At 46.2% G+C, this 13,962-nt stretch overlaps 1 protein-coding gene across 4 annotated transcripts in view; it reads left to right on the forward strand.

Annotated features, from left to right (window-relative positions):
- The window catches only part of LOC119164553 (uncharacterized), an 80,258-nt gene that overhangs the window by 29,163 nt on the left and 37,133 nt on the right, over positions 1-13,962 (forward strand). For 3 of the 4 annotated variants that reach the window (XM_075877351.1, XM_075877352.1, XM_075877353.1), the window contains 2 exons: positions 8,294-8,352; positions 8,974-9,087. In XM_075877351.1, coding sequence (XP_075733466.1) covers positions 8,294-8,352; positions 8,974-9,087 — 173 coding nt within the window. The remainder of the gene's footprint in view (positions 1-8,293; positions 8,353-8,973; positions 9,088-13,962) is intronic. The other variant, XM_075877354.1, reaches the window with a different exon arrangement.

Here is a 13,962-nt window from a genome sequence, read left to right on the forward strand (position 1 = left end):
AGTTCAGTGTACCATTCGCAGTCGAACTCGATAGAAAAGCTTCACTCCGTGATGAAGCGAGTGTTAAGAGCCTTATGTTTTGAACGAAAAACTTACTGGGAAATGTGCTTACCTGCAACGATGTTTGCACTAAGAACTGCACCACATGAGACAACAGGGTTTACGCCAGCGGAACTTGTTTACGGCCGCAGACTGCGGTCTCCTCTTCGTATGCTGAGAGAGTCGTGGGAAGGTCAGGGTGATGATCCTGTAGTAGTGGAATATGTCCTCACCTTATTGGATCGTCTAACAAAAGCCCAAGAACTGACCGAGAGTGCGATGACCAAAGCACAGCAGAAGGCTAAGCTTTACTACGATCGGACAGCTAAAGCGCGACACTTTGCTGTAGGAGACAGGGTCATGTTGTTGAGGCCCTCCCAAAAGAATAAGCTTGAAGTGCAATGGGTCGGCCCGGCCGAAATTACTCGAAAATTGTCTGACACCAACTATGTGGTAAAATTACCAGGAAGTCGTAAGGCACACCAGGTGTATCATAGCAACTTACTCAAACCCTACAAAGAGAGGGAAGCCATCATGAACATGACTTTAAATGTTCTGGAAGAGGTTCCGGCAGAAATCCCTGAATTAGCTCCCGAATCGGACGAAGTCCCGATCGAGAAAAGATTTGAGGATTTAGCATCAAAGTCACAACTGACAACGAAGCAGAAGCAGGAATTGCGTGGTCTTTTGACCGAGTTTCAGGACAGATTTGTAAGCGAGCCAGGCCGGACATCCGTCCTCACTCATGACATAGAGCTTACCTCGTCGGAACCGGTAAGATCTAAGACGTATCGGGTGTCACCTCGCCGGCTTGAGCTAATAAAAGCAGAGGTTAACAGGATGCTGGAATTGGGCGTGATTGAGCCGTGTGAAAGTGATTACACTTCCCCGTTAATTCTTGTGGAGGTACCCGGCAAAGATCCGCGTCCTTGCGTAGACTATCGCAAGTTAAACCTCATCACCAAGGATCAGACATACCCGATTCCCCACATTGAGGAACGCGTCGAGAGGGTAAGCAGCGCGCAATTTATCTCAACGCTAGACCTAGTGAGAGGTTACTGGCAGGTGCCGCTCACCGAGAGGGCGAGCCGGTATGCTGCATTTATTTCACCATTGGGGACATTCTGCCCTAAAGTGTTGAGTTTCGGCCTAAAGAACGCGCCTTACTGTTTTTCAAACTTAATGGATAAGGTTTTGCGGGGTCAAGAGGACTTCGCATTGCCTTACTTGGACGACGTCGCCGTGTTTTCCTCGTCCTGGCCAGAACACTTGGCGCATTTGAGAGCAGTACTGACACGCCTACGCGAAGCAGGTTTAACGGTAAAGGCGCCCAAGTGTCAGCTAGCACAAGCAGAGGTACTCTATCTCGGGCATATTATCGGTCGAGGGCATCGCCGTCCCTCTGAAATGAAAGTGGCAGCTATCCGAGACTTTCCCCAGCCCCGAACGAAAACCGATATTCGGGCTTTTCTTGGAATAGCTGGTTACTATCGTAAGTACATCCCTAGATATTCCGACATTGCCAGCACTCTTACTGACGCGTTGCGCAAGACCGAGCCCCAAGTGGTAGACTGGGATGAGGAGAAAGAAAAGGCTTTCCGCATTTTGAAAGCGGCCTTGTCGAGCCAACCTTTGCTTAGTTCACCGGACTACTCGAGGCCTTTCATAGTCCAATGCGACGCTAGTGATAGAGGCATGGGGGCAGTTCTTAATCAAAGGGATGAGGGGGATCAAGAGCATCCCGTCCTCTATGTTAGCCGGAAACTCACCCTTCGCGAGCAGGTTTACAGCGCTAGCGAAAAGGAATGTGTGTGCTTGGTTTGGGCAGTCCAGAAACTGGCTTGTTATATTGCCGGAAGCAAGTTCATTGTGGAAGTGGACCACTGTCCTCTCACCTGGCTACAGACCATGTCCTCTAAGAACGGCTGCCTGCTGCGTTGGAGCCTCGTTTTGCAACAATATACGTTTGAAATACGCTACAAAAGGGGTGTACTCCATGGCAACGCTGATGGCTTAAGTCGATGCCCCTGACGCGAGAGGATGTCTCGAGAACTCTGGCATTTTTTTTCCTGACCTAGACAAGAGCTAGTGATTGTTTTTTACTCTTTTAGGTTTACTTGTTTGAAAACGTTGAAGACACGGCTATCCAGGGTTTCGGGTTCGGTGTGCTTCCAGTGTTGTTGTTTTGTGTCACCTTAAAGTGTGAGTAACATTTTGAATAAATTGTGTATTTCCTTTAATATCAGTTAAAGGGGAAAATTGCCTGGTGGAGTTTGGCGGAAGTGTCCGGCGCTCACCGGCTGAGTAGTTGTGTTTTCATGTGCGTATGTGATGTCTGTTGAGCCCTCAATGAAGCAGGTGTTGCCCTCTACTTCATCAAAGACGGTCGTCACCAAACCGACTGCCGGCGCTGATCTCTCCGGACAGTGGCTGCAAACCTCAGCCCATCGAGATCTTCACCGGTGAGACGCTGCCTTGATGCGGTGCATCAGGGGCAGCGTCTCACCAGCCGTCGCCACTGCTTTGGCCTACGCAAAGCGAGCCATCGGCTGTGGTGTCTGCCCCCAAGGTGGCAGTAGTTCAGTTTACTCCGCCTACTCATGAACAGAGAACGGAGACCCCCAGGGTCCTCAGGTCTCAAGTTCTTGCCTTGCGAGGTGAGGCCTAAACTTTGAACAACCAGCTCGCACAGGCAGGCATCCAGTGCCTCCGAGGAGGCAATGGACACAGCGGTACCCCTGGTGCCGAAAGAGCAGCATGGCTCTTTGGAGCACGGCGAGAAAACAAAAAAAAAGCAAATAACGGGGCCCGGTGACGGCCCTGTTATTTGCATTCCAACTTTACGCCTAAACAGCCACTCTCTTTTCGTACACACAGTGCTACATTGCTTTCATCATGAACGCACAAATTATACAGTGGAGCGTCAGGGGCCTTCTCAGGAACCTTGACGATGTCGAAAAACTTTTACACAAACGCTCACCAAAAGTGCTGTGTGTACAAGAAACACTCTTAGATTGTAAGAGCACCAATTTTCTATGCCATTATGTTATATTCAGAAAGGACTGGAATGATGCTGTGGCGTCATTCGGTGGTGTGGCCATTATAGTTAATCAAGGCCTAGCATGTACACACCTACCACAACAAATATCCCTTGGAGGCAGTGGCTGTTCGAGCAGTTCTTTTAAACAAACTCGTCACCATCTTCTCCCTTTACATACCTCCACTGTACCGCCTTGAAAACATGAATTCGAGTCCGTAATGGATGAACTGCCAGAACTTTATCTGGTCCTTGGGGACCTGAACGCACATAGCAGTCTACGGGGTGATCCTCGCTGCGATGCACGTGGTTGCCTAATCGAATGGTTTTTGTTCTCTTCCGGTGCATGTCTGTTGAATAGGATAAAACCAACGTACTATTCCCTCGCAAACCAAATGTACTCTGCTATAAACCTCAGCATTGCATCTCCAACTCTTCTTCCTCTACTTATTTGGTAAGTTATTGCGAATCCCTACAGTAATGACCATCTTCCAATAGTATAGTGCGTACCAAAAGGAAATGAATCTTCTCTACAGGCTCCTAAGTGGCCGATTGAGAAAGCATATTAAGAACAGTTTAAAAAAGATGCACTTTAAGCTGGAGTGACATGTGTGCCCTAAGCTTAGATGCAGCTGTCGACTACTTCACAGCATTTTTGATTGATGCTGCCACTAAGTGTATCCCACAAACTGGACTGTCCGCCAAACGACGCGTTCCTTGGTGGAACAATGATTGTCGAAATGCTCGAAAAAAAGCAAAATAATACATGGGGGTTGCTTCAGAACTCACCGACAGCCGAGAACGTTGACAATTTTAACAACATAAAATTCCAAGGCAGAGGTACGCGCAGACAGGCGGGAAAAGAAAGCTGGCATAAGTTTTTATCCGGAATAAATTTATATACACAGGTGGCGAGAGCCTGGAACATGGTAGGTAAGGTAGTAGGCCGGCAATCTCATCCACTTCCTCTTGTGAACACACAAGGCGACAGCTTGGAGGGCCAGACAAACTCTCTTGGGGTGCACTTTGAACAGGTTTCCAGCTCATTGCACTATACCACATCATTCCAGCGATACAAAGCAATACAGTTGAAGCTTGATACAACAAAACTGAAGGGTCTCGGAAAAAATGTCGTTGTAGTGAAATCGAAAAAATATAGCGAATCTGAAATAGCAAAACAAAAGAAAGTTTGTTTTCAAAATTCAAAAAGTTTCGCTGTTTTTTATTCTATCCCAGGAGCGTAACGACGCGATTCTCACTCATGCATAGCAAGGCCATGGTGAAAAGCACGCTGAAACAATGACTACAACCACTTTCATGAACGAACCAAACAGTTGCATTAACACGTTAACACCAGCAGTTGTGCACCGCCAAAACGTCGAGATGGCAGCAGGGTATCGTGGCGCGGTGACTTTTGCCTTATTTTATGCCATTCTTATCATCCATCACTCGCGGCTTGCTGATTTTGTTGATAATGTGGACGAACAGTCGCTATGATTAGTTACCACACTGGCTAAGCGCAAACAAAATGATAAGCATTAGAATCAGAAAAGGCATCGTTTCGCAAATGCACCCAGCAGTTGCGCGAAGGAAACCATCAACTAAGCAACTGAGCTTTAGCTTCCGATCGTTTGCACTGGCAAAAGCAGGGCAGTCTCAGTGCCATTGCTATCGAGCAATAGCAGCGCCCATGCTTGCTGAACAGCGGTGGTTTTGGTGGTGCCAACGTGTGTTTTAGACTTTGTTGACGTATTTTCAAGTTCTGAAAATGCATCAAAATGTTAAAGATTGGGTTTACTGTACAGCAATAAATATCTGAGCCTGAAATCGCATCGTGAAATTTGGTTGAAGCGGGACGGCAGAAGAAAAAGTGTTCGTTGTGGCGACAATATTTGTGCATTGACTCCCATAGACCGCTGACTGGGAACTGTGAATTTTTTTGTTGTAGCGGTAATTTCGTTCAAGCGGGGTTCGACTGTAATCGAAAAACTAAAACTAGAGCGCAAATCCGCAAAACACGAACTATACAATCAACCTTTCATCTTAGATGAGTCACAGGCATTGCTAAACTGCTGCAATAGACCTGCTCCAAGTTCCAACCGAGTAGTATATGAAATGCTAAAACACCTGCCCTCTGAAACACTAAAAAGCTTTTTTCTTTGTATAATGCCATTTGGTTTTCCAGCGAGATTTCTGCCTGGAAAGAAACCATTATTATTCTTATTTTAAAGCAAGGCAAGGATCCATCATCCGTTAAAAACTACAGGCCAATTGCACTCAGTTGCTGCCTGTGTAAACTTTTTGAAAAAATGATAAACTGCCGGCTTTTACATTTTCTGTAAACAAACAATCTACTTGACCCATACCAGCACTGATCATGTGCTACTCATCGAGGCACAAAGCTGCAAGTCTTTTGTTCATAAACAATTTTTTCTTTCAGTATTTCTAGATATAGAAAGGGCGTACGACACGACATGGCGTTTTGGCATACTGCGAGACCTTGCACGGTATCCGAGAAAGCATGCTTACCATAATCGAACGCTTTTTGTCCATTCGTACTTTCCGTGCCCAGGTGGGGATTGTCTTCTTTCAGATATTTTTGTCCAAGAGACTAGAGGGCCTGAAGGTGGTGTACTAAGTTGCACACTTTTTATTATAAATATAAATAGTTTGTATCCCGACATTTCACGCAATATGTTTTATTACACGTATGTCGACGGCGTGCAGATCGGTTTTAAATTCTGCAATCTCGTAACTTGTGAGCAGCAGGCCTAAGTTGGCCTAAACAAGGTTTTCAAATGGGCAGAGGGAAATGTGTTTTGACTGAATCCGCAGAAGAGCACCTGCGTCTTCTTCTCCAGAAAGACAGGCATTCACGTTGACCTCAACATTTACCTACACGGTCAATGTCTGTTCCTAAAGTGGGAGCATAAGTTTCTTGGCCTAATATTAGATACTATACTAACAATTTTACAGTAGACTTTCAGTAAACAGAACCTTAATGGACCAGGAAAATGTGTTCTATTTAACAGGAGTTCCGTTTACTAAGAGGTGAATAAGGGTGCAAAATTCAAGTCTGAAACTAAGCGTTGCAGAGGCAGTAGTTCCGTTTAAGGAGTAGTTATGTTTAACAGATTTCCATTTATTGAGAGTCCACTGTACTTTATATCCAATCCGCAAAAAACAACTGTCTAATAACCATGAATATTCTGAAAGTGTTGTCATGCAGGTAGTGACAAGAAGTGCCTCCTCAATCTTTATAAAAGTATCATTCGAACACGCCTAGACTACGGGGTTGTTGTCTATCAGTCTGCCACGCCAAGCGCTCTAAAGCTGCTGGACCCTGTGCACCACTTGGGCATCCGCCTTTCTACGGGTGCTTTTTGTACTAGCCCCGTGAATACCTGTATGTTGACTCGAACGAGTGGTCATTACACCTCCAGAGATGCTACCTATCTTTTGTGTACTTCAAAGTACAAGCGAATAACAAACACCCCTACACTACACTATCAGTGATATGTTCAGTTCTGTCCTCTTTGACAACCGCCATGCCATGAGACAGCCCTATGCACTTTGTGTGGGGAGTCTAGCTAAAGAAATGGGCATGCCACTAGAACAACATTTGGCTGCCCCTGCTCCATATGTCCCGCCTTGGCAGCGGCAGTTCATAGATTGCGATATATTGTTTGTTGAAGTTACCAAGCATGCGCCTATTGCACATATTCGTACGCGTTTTCTTGAACTCCAGCATAAATACCCATGCCCTGAATTCTTTACAGATGCCTCAAAGACAAATACTTTAGTGTCCTACGCAGCGGTCGGTTCATTCTTTACAGATGCCGGCACTCTGCATCCCAACACTAGCATCTTCACAGCAGAAGCCTACGCGATACTTGTGGCTGTAAAACAGATACAACGACTAAATACACAAAGCGCAGTAATATACACAGACTCCCTGAGCATTGTAAAAGCCCTCAAAGCCCTGAAAACACACAAAAATCACGTCCTAGTCTCACTCTACTCACTCCTGTGCACAGTTTACACACTGAAAAAACATGTGTGATGGGTGCCGGGGCACTGTGAGATAATGTACAAGGAAACGTGTTGGCAGACCAGCTAGCTGAATCCGCCAATGAGAACTCCACCAATACGTCCGTAGCTATCCCTGCGCCTGACCTAAACCCTTTTCTTAGACGAAAGCTCAGAGCTTACTGGCAGAGCACATGGAATATACTCACACAAAATAAACTACTAGTTACAAAGCCGCAATTAGGTAACTGGCCGCCAGTATCAAAGTCACACCATACAGAAGTTAAACTTACAAGGCTTAGAATTGGACACACTTACAGTACACATTCATACCTTCTGTTTGGTGGAGACCCTTTGACCGTGCTTCATATTTTAATACAATGCAGTGAACCAGACCATATGAGAAAAAAAGCATTTTTCATTACTACACCGTGACCAAATGCCTCTTCATCCAGCGATGTTTATTTGTAATGATCCGCTTTTAAACTGAATTCACTCTTCTCGTTTTCAAATGATGTTCATTGGTTTCACTTCATCTACCCTGATATTTCGCTGTGTGATCTCTGAACAGGCATCACTGTTGCGGTGGCTACATTACAGGAAGCACTGGCTTCCCTGCCTTTGGCCACAAAGGCTTTGAGTAAGCATGCATGCTATTGTCCATTCCTTCATGATTGTATTTTCGCAACTGTTTGCCGATTATTTTCACTGCAATTCTCATGATTTTAATACCTATATATTTTATCTGTCTTGAGGGTGGGGAATTTTGGGCCTCTACACAGCCACTTAACGTAAGCATTATTCACACTCTTAATCATGCACTGACACTCTTTGGCCATTAATTGGCCCTTGCGCCAATTAACATCACATAACAGCGACAATAGACTTAGAACTGTTTGCAGGGAAGGGTTCAACGTATATATAAGTTGAATCCCTTCATAAGAGGCTCATATCGGGGAGCTGTTTTTGTCTTTATATGAGAGGTTTCTTGCATTCAGAGTATTATGTTTTGATTGCAAATGCAGTCCTTATTTCGATGAGGGTGCCCTGCAACACAAGTAAGCACAAAAAAGACTGTAAACTGTTTTAAAACATTTATTTTTTGACACTTGTTTTCATTCTACTGTGGTCTTTGAAATATTTCACAGTCTTTGTATGCTTCAAGGCTGTATTACTGTTGTTTTTCAGCCTGGCGTCCTCCAGCCTGCTGACAAAGTCAAGAGTTTCTTCGGCACTGTGGCAAAGCTGTATGTGCTCATAAACTTTTCCTAGTACTGTCATCACCTCACTGTCATTAAGTCATTAAGGGTATACTGTCAACTTTGCTGTCAAACACATTGATGGCACTGCTTTACCCTTGCTCATTCTGCATCATTTGATTGTGCTTGTATAATTAAGATTCTCTGCAGCATCGAGATTGTCATCTGCTTCAGTGAAGTCTTGAAACACGCAAAATAGGCCAAGTTTACTCTGTATAATTGGCCATGATTCTGGATCCTCAGCTGTGTATTGCAAGTCTTTATGCGCTATGTTCTCCTCTGTGTTTTCTGCTTTATGGGGCGCCCTCTCACAGTGCTCTTTTCAATGTCATTCCATGAGCCAGCTAGCATTTCGGTTGCTGTTTTCACCTATATGGTTGTTTTGTCCTTCTGTAGCATGTCAAACAGCAGCTGTTGAATTAGTTGTACAGTGTGTTTAGTTTTGACAGCATGTAGAACTCCTTGACCTTGAGGCTGTGGCAAAGATGTGCAGCCTGAAGGGAAATAACTCGGCTAAACACCTTTCAATAGTGGTAGTTTCACCTCTGCGGAACAGCTGTCTAGAACCATCAGAATTCCTCCAAGGGATTGAACCAACTTTTTTATTAGGTCCAAAAAAGACGCGAGTGAACTCAGCGTCACCTGGTTAGGCCCACGCGGAGGCGGTCAAGTTAAACATCACCACTCTCGTGCGGGCCCTTCTGGATGGCCAGAATTTGAGAGGTGAGGTCCTTGTTCGTTTCCTTTTGGTGGAAAGGGTAACCGGCAAAAGCATTGCCCTGCAGAACATGCTCGAAGTCTGCATAACCACCACACAGAGGGCAATCTGGGCTTGAGAACCATTCGGGGTATATCGTGTGCAGTGCCGCATGGCTCGGGTAGGTTCTTCTTTGAAGCAATCTGAGAGTAACCGCTTGGGCCCTGCACAGCGAGGAGTGTGGCAGGGGCAGCACTCTTCTAGAGAGATAATGGTGCTTGCATATCTCGTACCTGCAGAGAGGCTCGGATCGCCTAGGAAATGGCGCGTTACCCAGCACACAGTCAGTCGAACCTCACGCGGCCGAGTGCGCATCTTCGTTTGGATTGCTCGAAGGACCCTCAATGGTTCCAAAGTGTGCAGGAAACCATACCAATGAGCGATTTTTAAGGTCTTTGGCTTTATTGAGTATATGTAGGGCCTGGGGAGTTACCATACCCATCTGAAATGCCTTGATAGCAGCCTTGGAGTCTAAATAGTGTCATGCACACCTTCCATCAATGCAAGAGCAATGGCGAGCTTCTCTGCAATGCTGGAGCTGGAAGGGCCGATGGTGCTGCAGTGGATTGCTTCGGAATCACAGTCCATGACCACTGTCGAGAATGCTTCTTTATCAGCATACGAAGCGGCATCTAGGAAGCAGGCTTGTTCATTGTCCAAGCGAGGACTGAAACTTTATTTTGGTTACTCAAACTTTTTCTTTTGCAGCTTATGCTGGTGTTGGCTTTATTATTATTGTGCTTTATAGCTTTTGATAGTTTCAAAGTAAGCAAGACCACGATGATAGCCACATTCATGTTTTTAGGTAGAGTTGTTGTTAACGGGTCTTGATATTAGTAACTGTACACGCTGGCTATCTTTCAGGTTTGTTGACTCAACAGATGTGCTGCTGCATTTTGATTGCAAGCATTGTGTGATGAGCTTACACCGCATGCTCATGGTATTCTTGGCTCCTTCAGCTGTCATGGAAGTGCAAGCGTGGTCTTGGTCATTCTCTTGGCCGTAGACTTGAAATGTTTCTGTGTGTTGCATAACCATTCTAGGTCCTTTCATCATTGTTTTATAACTGAAAAATCACTGTACATTTCCTGAAGTTGTGAAAAATAAATACTAGGACTTTCTCGCTAGTCCAGTCAGCGGTCAATGAGGCTGTATTTAGGGTTTAAATGTCTGTTACGAACGTTCTTGTTGACCAAAATTCTCTGATAACTTGTCCTTCGTGACCGAATGTCTTCTAGTGTACCCAGTGTCTCTTACAAATACCGTAATTACTCGAATCTAACGCGCACCTTTTTTCCGGTTAAGCCAGTTCATAAATCGCATGCGCGTTAGAATCGAGTACGAACAAAAAAATTACGGTCAATCTATTGCCATCGGCAAATCCAAAATGGCCGCCCCCTATGTGCGTCGGCATGGCGCGTCGGCTATTTCTGCCTATGTGTTTCCCACGTGCGGCACTTCGTACGTGTGCTGAGGAGTTCATCTAGTAGTGCATTAGCATCGACGGCGTGGAAGGGCCGACTCCAAAAACTCGAGTGCACCACGATGCCGCTTTTAAAAGAAAAGTCATCGCGTGTGCAGAAACGAACAGAAATCGGGCCGCATCGCGGTCGTTCGGAGTTCCCGAAACGTGCGTGCGGGACCGGCAGAAACAAAAGCAGAAGATTGTCGACAGCAAAGCTTCACGCAAAGGCTTCAGTGGACCACAGCAGGGTCGGTTTCCGCAAATTAAAGAGCTGCTCAGGCAGCATGTGCTTGAGCAGCGAGCGGCACAGCGGCCCGTGACGACAGAACTGCTCCAAGTGCGGGCTATGCAATTGCTCTTAGAAAAAGGTCTAATGCGAAGCCAGTTTAAAGCGAGCAGGGGCTGGCTAACTAACTTTATGAAGAGGAAAGGCTTTTCCCTCCGAAGGGGAACATGCATATGCGAAAAGTTTTGCGGAGGAGTACGATGAAAAGCTTCACAGTTTTCGGAGGTTCGTTCTAAACTTGCGGCGCAACAACGGCTACATGCTTGGGCAAATCAGGAATGCCGATCAGACGCCTCTTTACTTCGACATGCCTGGCACCACAACCGTCGAGAAGAAGGAGGCGAAGCAAGTTCGCGTGCTGACATCGGTCCACGGTAAAACTACAGTGACGGTAATGCTGTGTTACACGTCAGATGGGCACAAGCTTTGCCCGTACCTCATATTTAAATGGAAGACGCTCTCGAAAGGAGTCGTTTTTTCGAGTGGTGTGATCGTGCAGGCCAGCGAGAAAAATGGGTGCGCGTTGCAATCGATGTCTTACGTTTTTTTTTTTTTCCGCGGTGGAAATCGGGTGCGCGTTACAATCGAGGGCGCGGTAGAATCGAGTAAATACGGTAGGTCAAATCATTGGGAGAGATCGGGTGGCCAACAAATTGGGTTGATGGTGTCCGTTACAATAACCGTTTGGGGAATCTGTTACATCCTTGCCTCTTATACAGTTGACTCTCACTAAATATAAACGTTGATGTGACAGACACACGTGAGCTCTTCACACCATTTTGTCCAGTCGTTGAGAAGGTGTTCTGGTACTAGTTGGTCCCATGACAAATTTTTTTTCCAGATTTCTTAAAAGAGAGCCTTCGTTCTCACCATATAAGGAGAAAGAAATTCCAGGGGGTTATATAGGCGCACTGTCGTTTGCGGTACAAAACGTTTTGTGTTTACTTGCACCTTGTAGAATTCAATCATGGAGTCTGGATGAAGCGTGTGGGATCTCGATGTGATGAGAGTTCCACGCTATTAAACACAGACACAGTAGACACGGCCGGAACGAACCAAAGAACACACATTTATTTAACTGCTTTTAGATCGAAAATATCGTCAGCCAAATTATAATACACATAAATTGTGATCAACACACTAAACAACCTTACACAATATTGCACAACATTCAAAAACATGACAAACACAAAGCGGTGGCGCCATAGAGAGCCCCCAGCAGACAACCCGCGGTGCCGCGCACCGGGTCCCACCGCAAGAAACAACCGCTCACTCCACCCGCCACACGCTAAAAAGACCCCTCATCTGTCCCGTGCCGCCACCAATGCTTGCCGCCAGTCCTGACAGCCAGCGCCACCGTTTTAACTATGATGATGATGATGATGGTGGTGATAAACGCTCGCGAGCACAACGCCACCTACCACTTGATAGTTGTCACCCCGGAATGCGGCTTCTGCGCGAGACACATGCGCCACGAGGTGCAAACAATTTTACAAGGGGTGTTAGCACCCCCACAAGCGTTAACAATCTCCAGCCAGTTTTCACGCAAGACCAAGCACCTTCAATGGGTTTGTCGTTTGCCCTAACACTCATTCGGCAGGGTCCCTGCTTGTCCAGGTGCACAAACACCTTTTCAAATATGAAATTAGCTTCTTCGTAGATCTTCGTGGCTTTCTCTTCATTAGCTGCTCCACACAACAGGTCGTCCACGTAGATAGACTGCTGCACAATGACCACTGTTTCGGCGAGATCATGTTTCATCGTTGCGAAACAATGTTGAAGCGTTTTGGCTAAAAAGAAAAGGCTCGATGTCGTCCCAAATGGGATTCTGGCCATCCTGAAAACCTATGCCTCGGAAAATGGGCTGGTAATCTCAGGTTTTTCACTGAACCACGGAAACCTTAATGCATCTCAGTCAGTGGAGTAGACTGCAATTTGCAAAAATGCTTTTTGCATGTTGCTAACGAGTGCTATTCTGTGGCATTGAAAGTTCAGCAGCAACCGTAGAAGTTCAGGATTAAGGTTAGTTCCACTCCTCAAATTTTCGTTGACTGATTTTTCTCCCCCGCTGTAGGAAGACATGTTGAAAACGACCCGCAGCTTCGTATTCGTGCTTTTTTTCGCGGAGTACTGGCTGATGTGGCTTGTAATAAATGTGTTTGCCGTTATCAGTTTCGTCGCGCACACTTTCGGCTATACCTTTAGCCAGTAGCCATCTCACTTCATTGTTGTACTCTTGCAGTAAGCTAGGCGCCTTTAATAGCCGTTTTGTCAACTGACAGATGTGTCTCTCCGCTACAGCATGGTTATCTGCAAGTTCAACCTCGTTTGTCATGGTAGCCTGATTTCGTAGCATTAGTTCACTTCTTTATATTCTCCGGAAATTTTTTGATTAGGCGCCTATTCGCTGCGGTTTATGGATGGTCAGGTACTCCAATACTTTCAAGCTCCCTGAACGCCCTGAAGATTGGCGCTGTTTCCTGATCTGTTACAGTCGTTCTCAAAATGATCACATGAGGGCAGTTAGTTCTTAGTTAGAAACGGAGCAGGTGACAGAGCGGCGGTCGATGCGATGATCCTGGAGACGATGATGTCCTTGAGGCAGCGTCGTCGTCAGGTGTTGCAGCTCCATCTCCGTCCCCTTCCTTGGCCCGTGATTGGTGGCAGTTCAGCACCAACTCCCTTGGCAGTGCTCGCAGCAGCACGGGGTACAGCATTGCCTTGTAGGACCCTCTACGATGCCCAAGGCCTTCAAACCACGAATGTGTACGTGGGTAGAGTTGAGCATATTGATTGATTTGTGGGGTTTATTGTCCTAAAACCACCATTTGATTATGAGAGATGCCGTAGTGGAGGGCTCTGGAAATTTTGACCACCTGGGGTTCTTTAACGTGCACCCAAATCTGAGTACACGGGCCTACAACATTTCCGCCTCCATCGGAAATGCAGCCGCCGCAGCCGGGAATCGAACCCACGACCTGCGGGTCAGCAGCCGAGTACCTTAGCCACTAGACCACCGCGGCGGGTCAGAGTCGAGCATATTCCGGGAATCGCGCACATTTCTTGTGGAATTCAATGGACATAGGTGGA

This window comes from Rhipicephalus microplus, chromosome X, assembly GCF_043290135.1.
Source record: "Rhipicephalus microplus isolate Deutch F79 chromosome X, USDA_Rmic, whole genome shotgun sequence".
Lineage (NCBI taxonomy): Eukaryota > Metazoa > Arthropoda > Arachnida > Ixodida > Ixodidae > Rhipicephalus > Rhipicephalus microplus.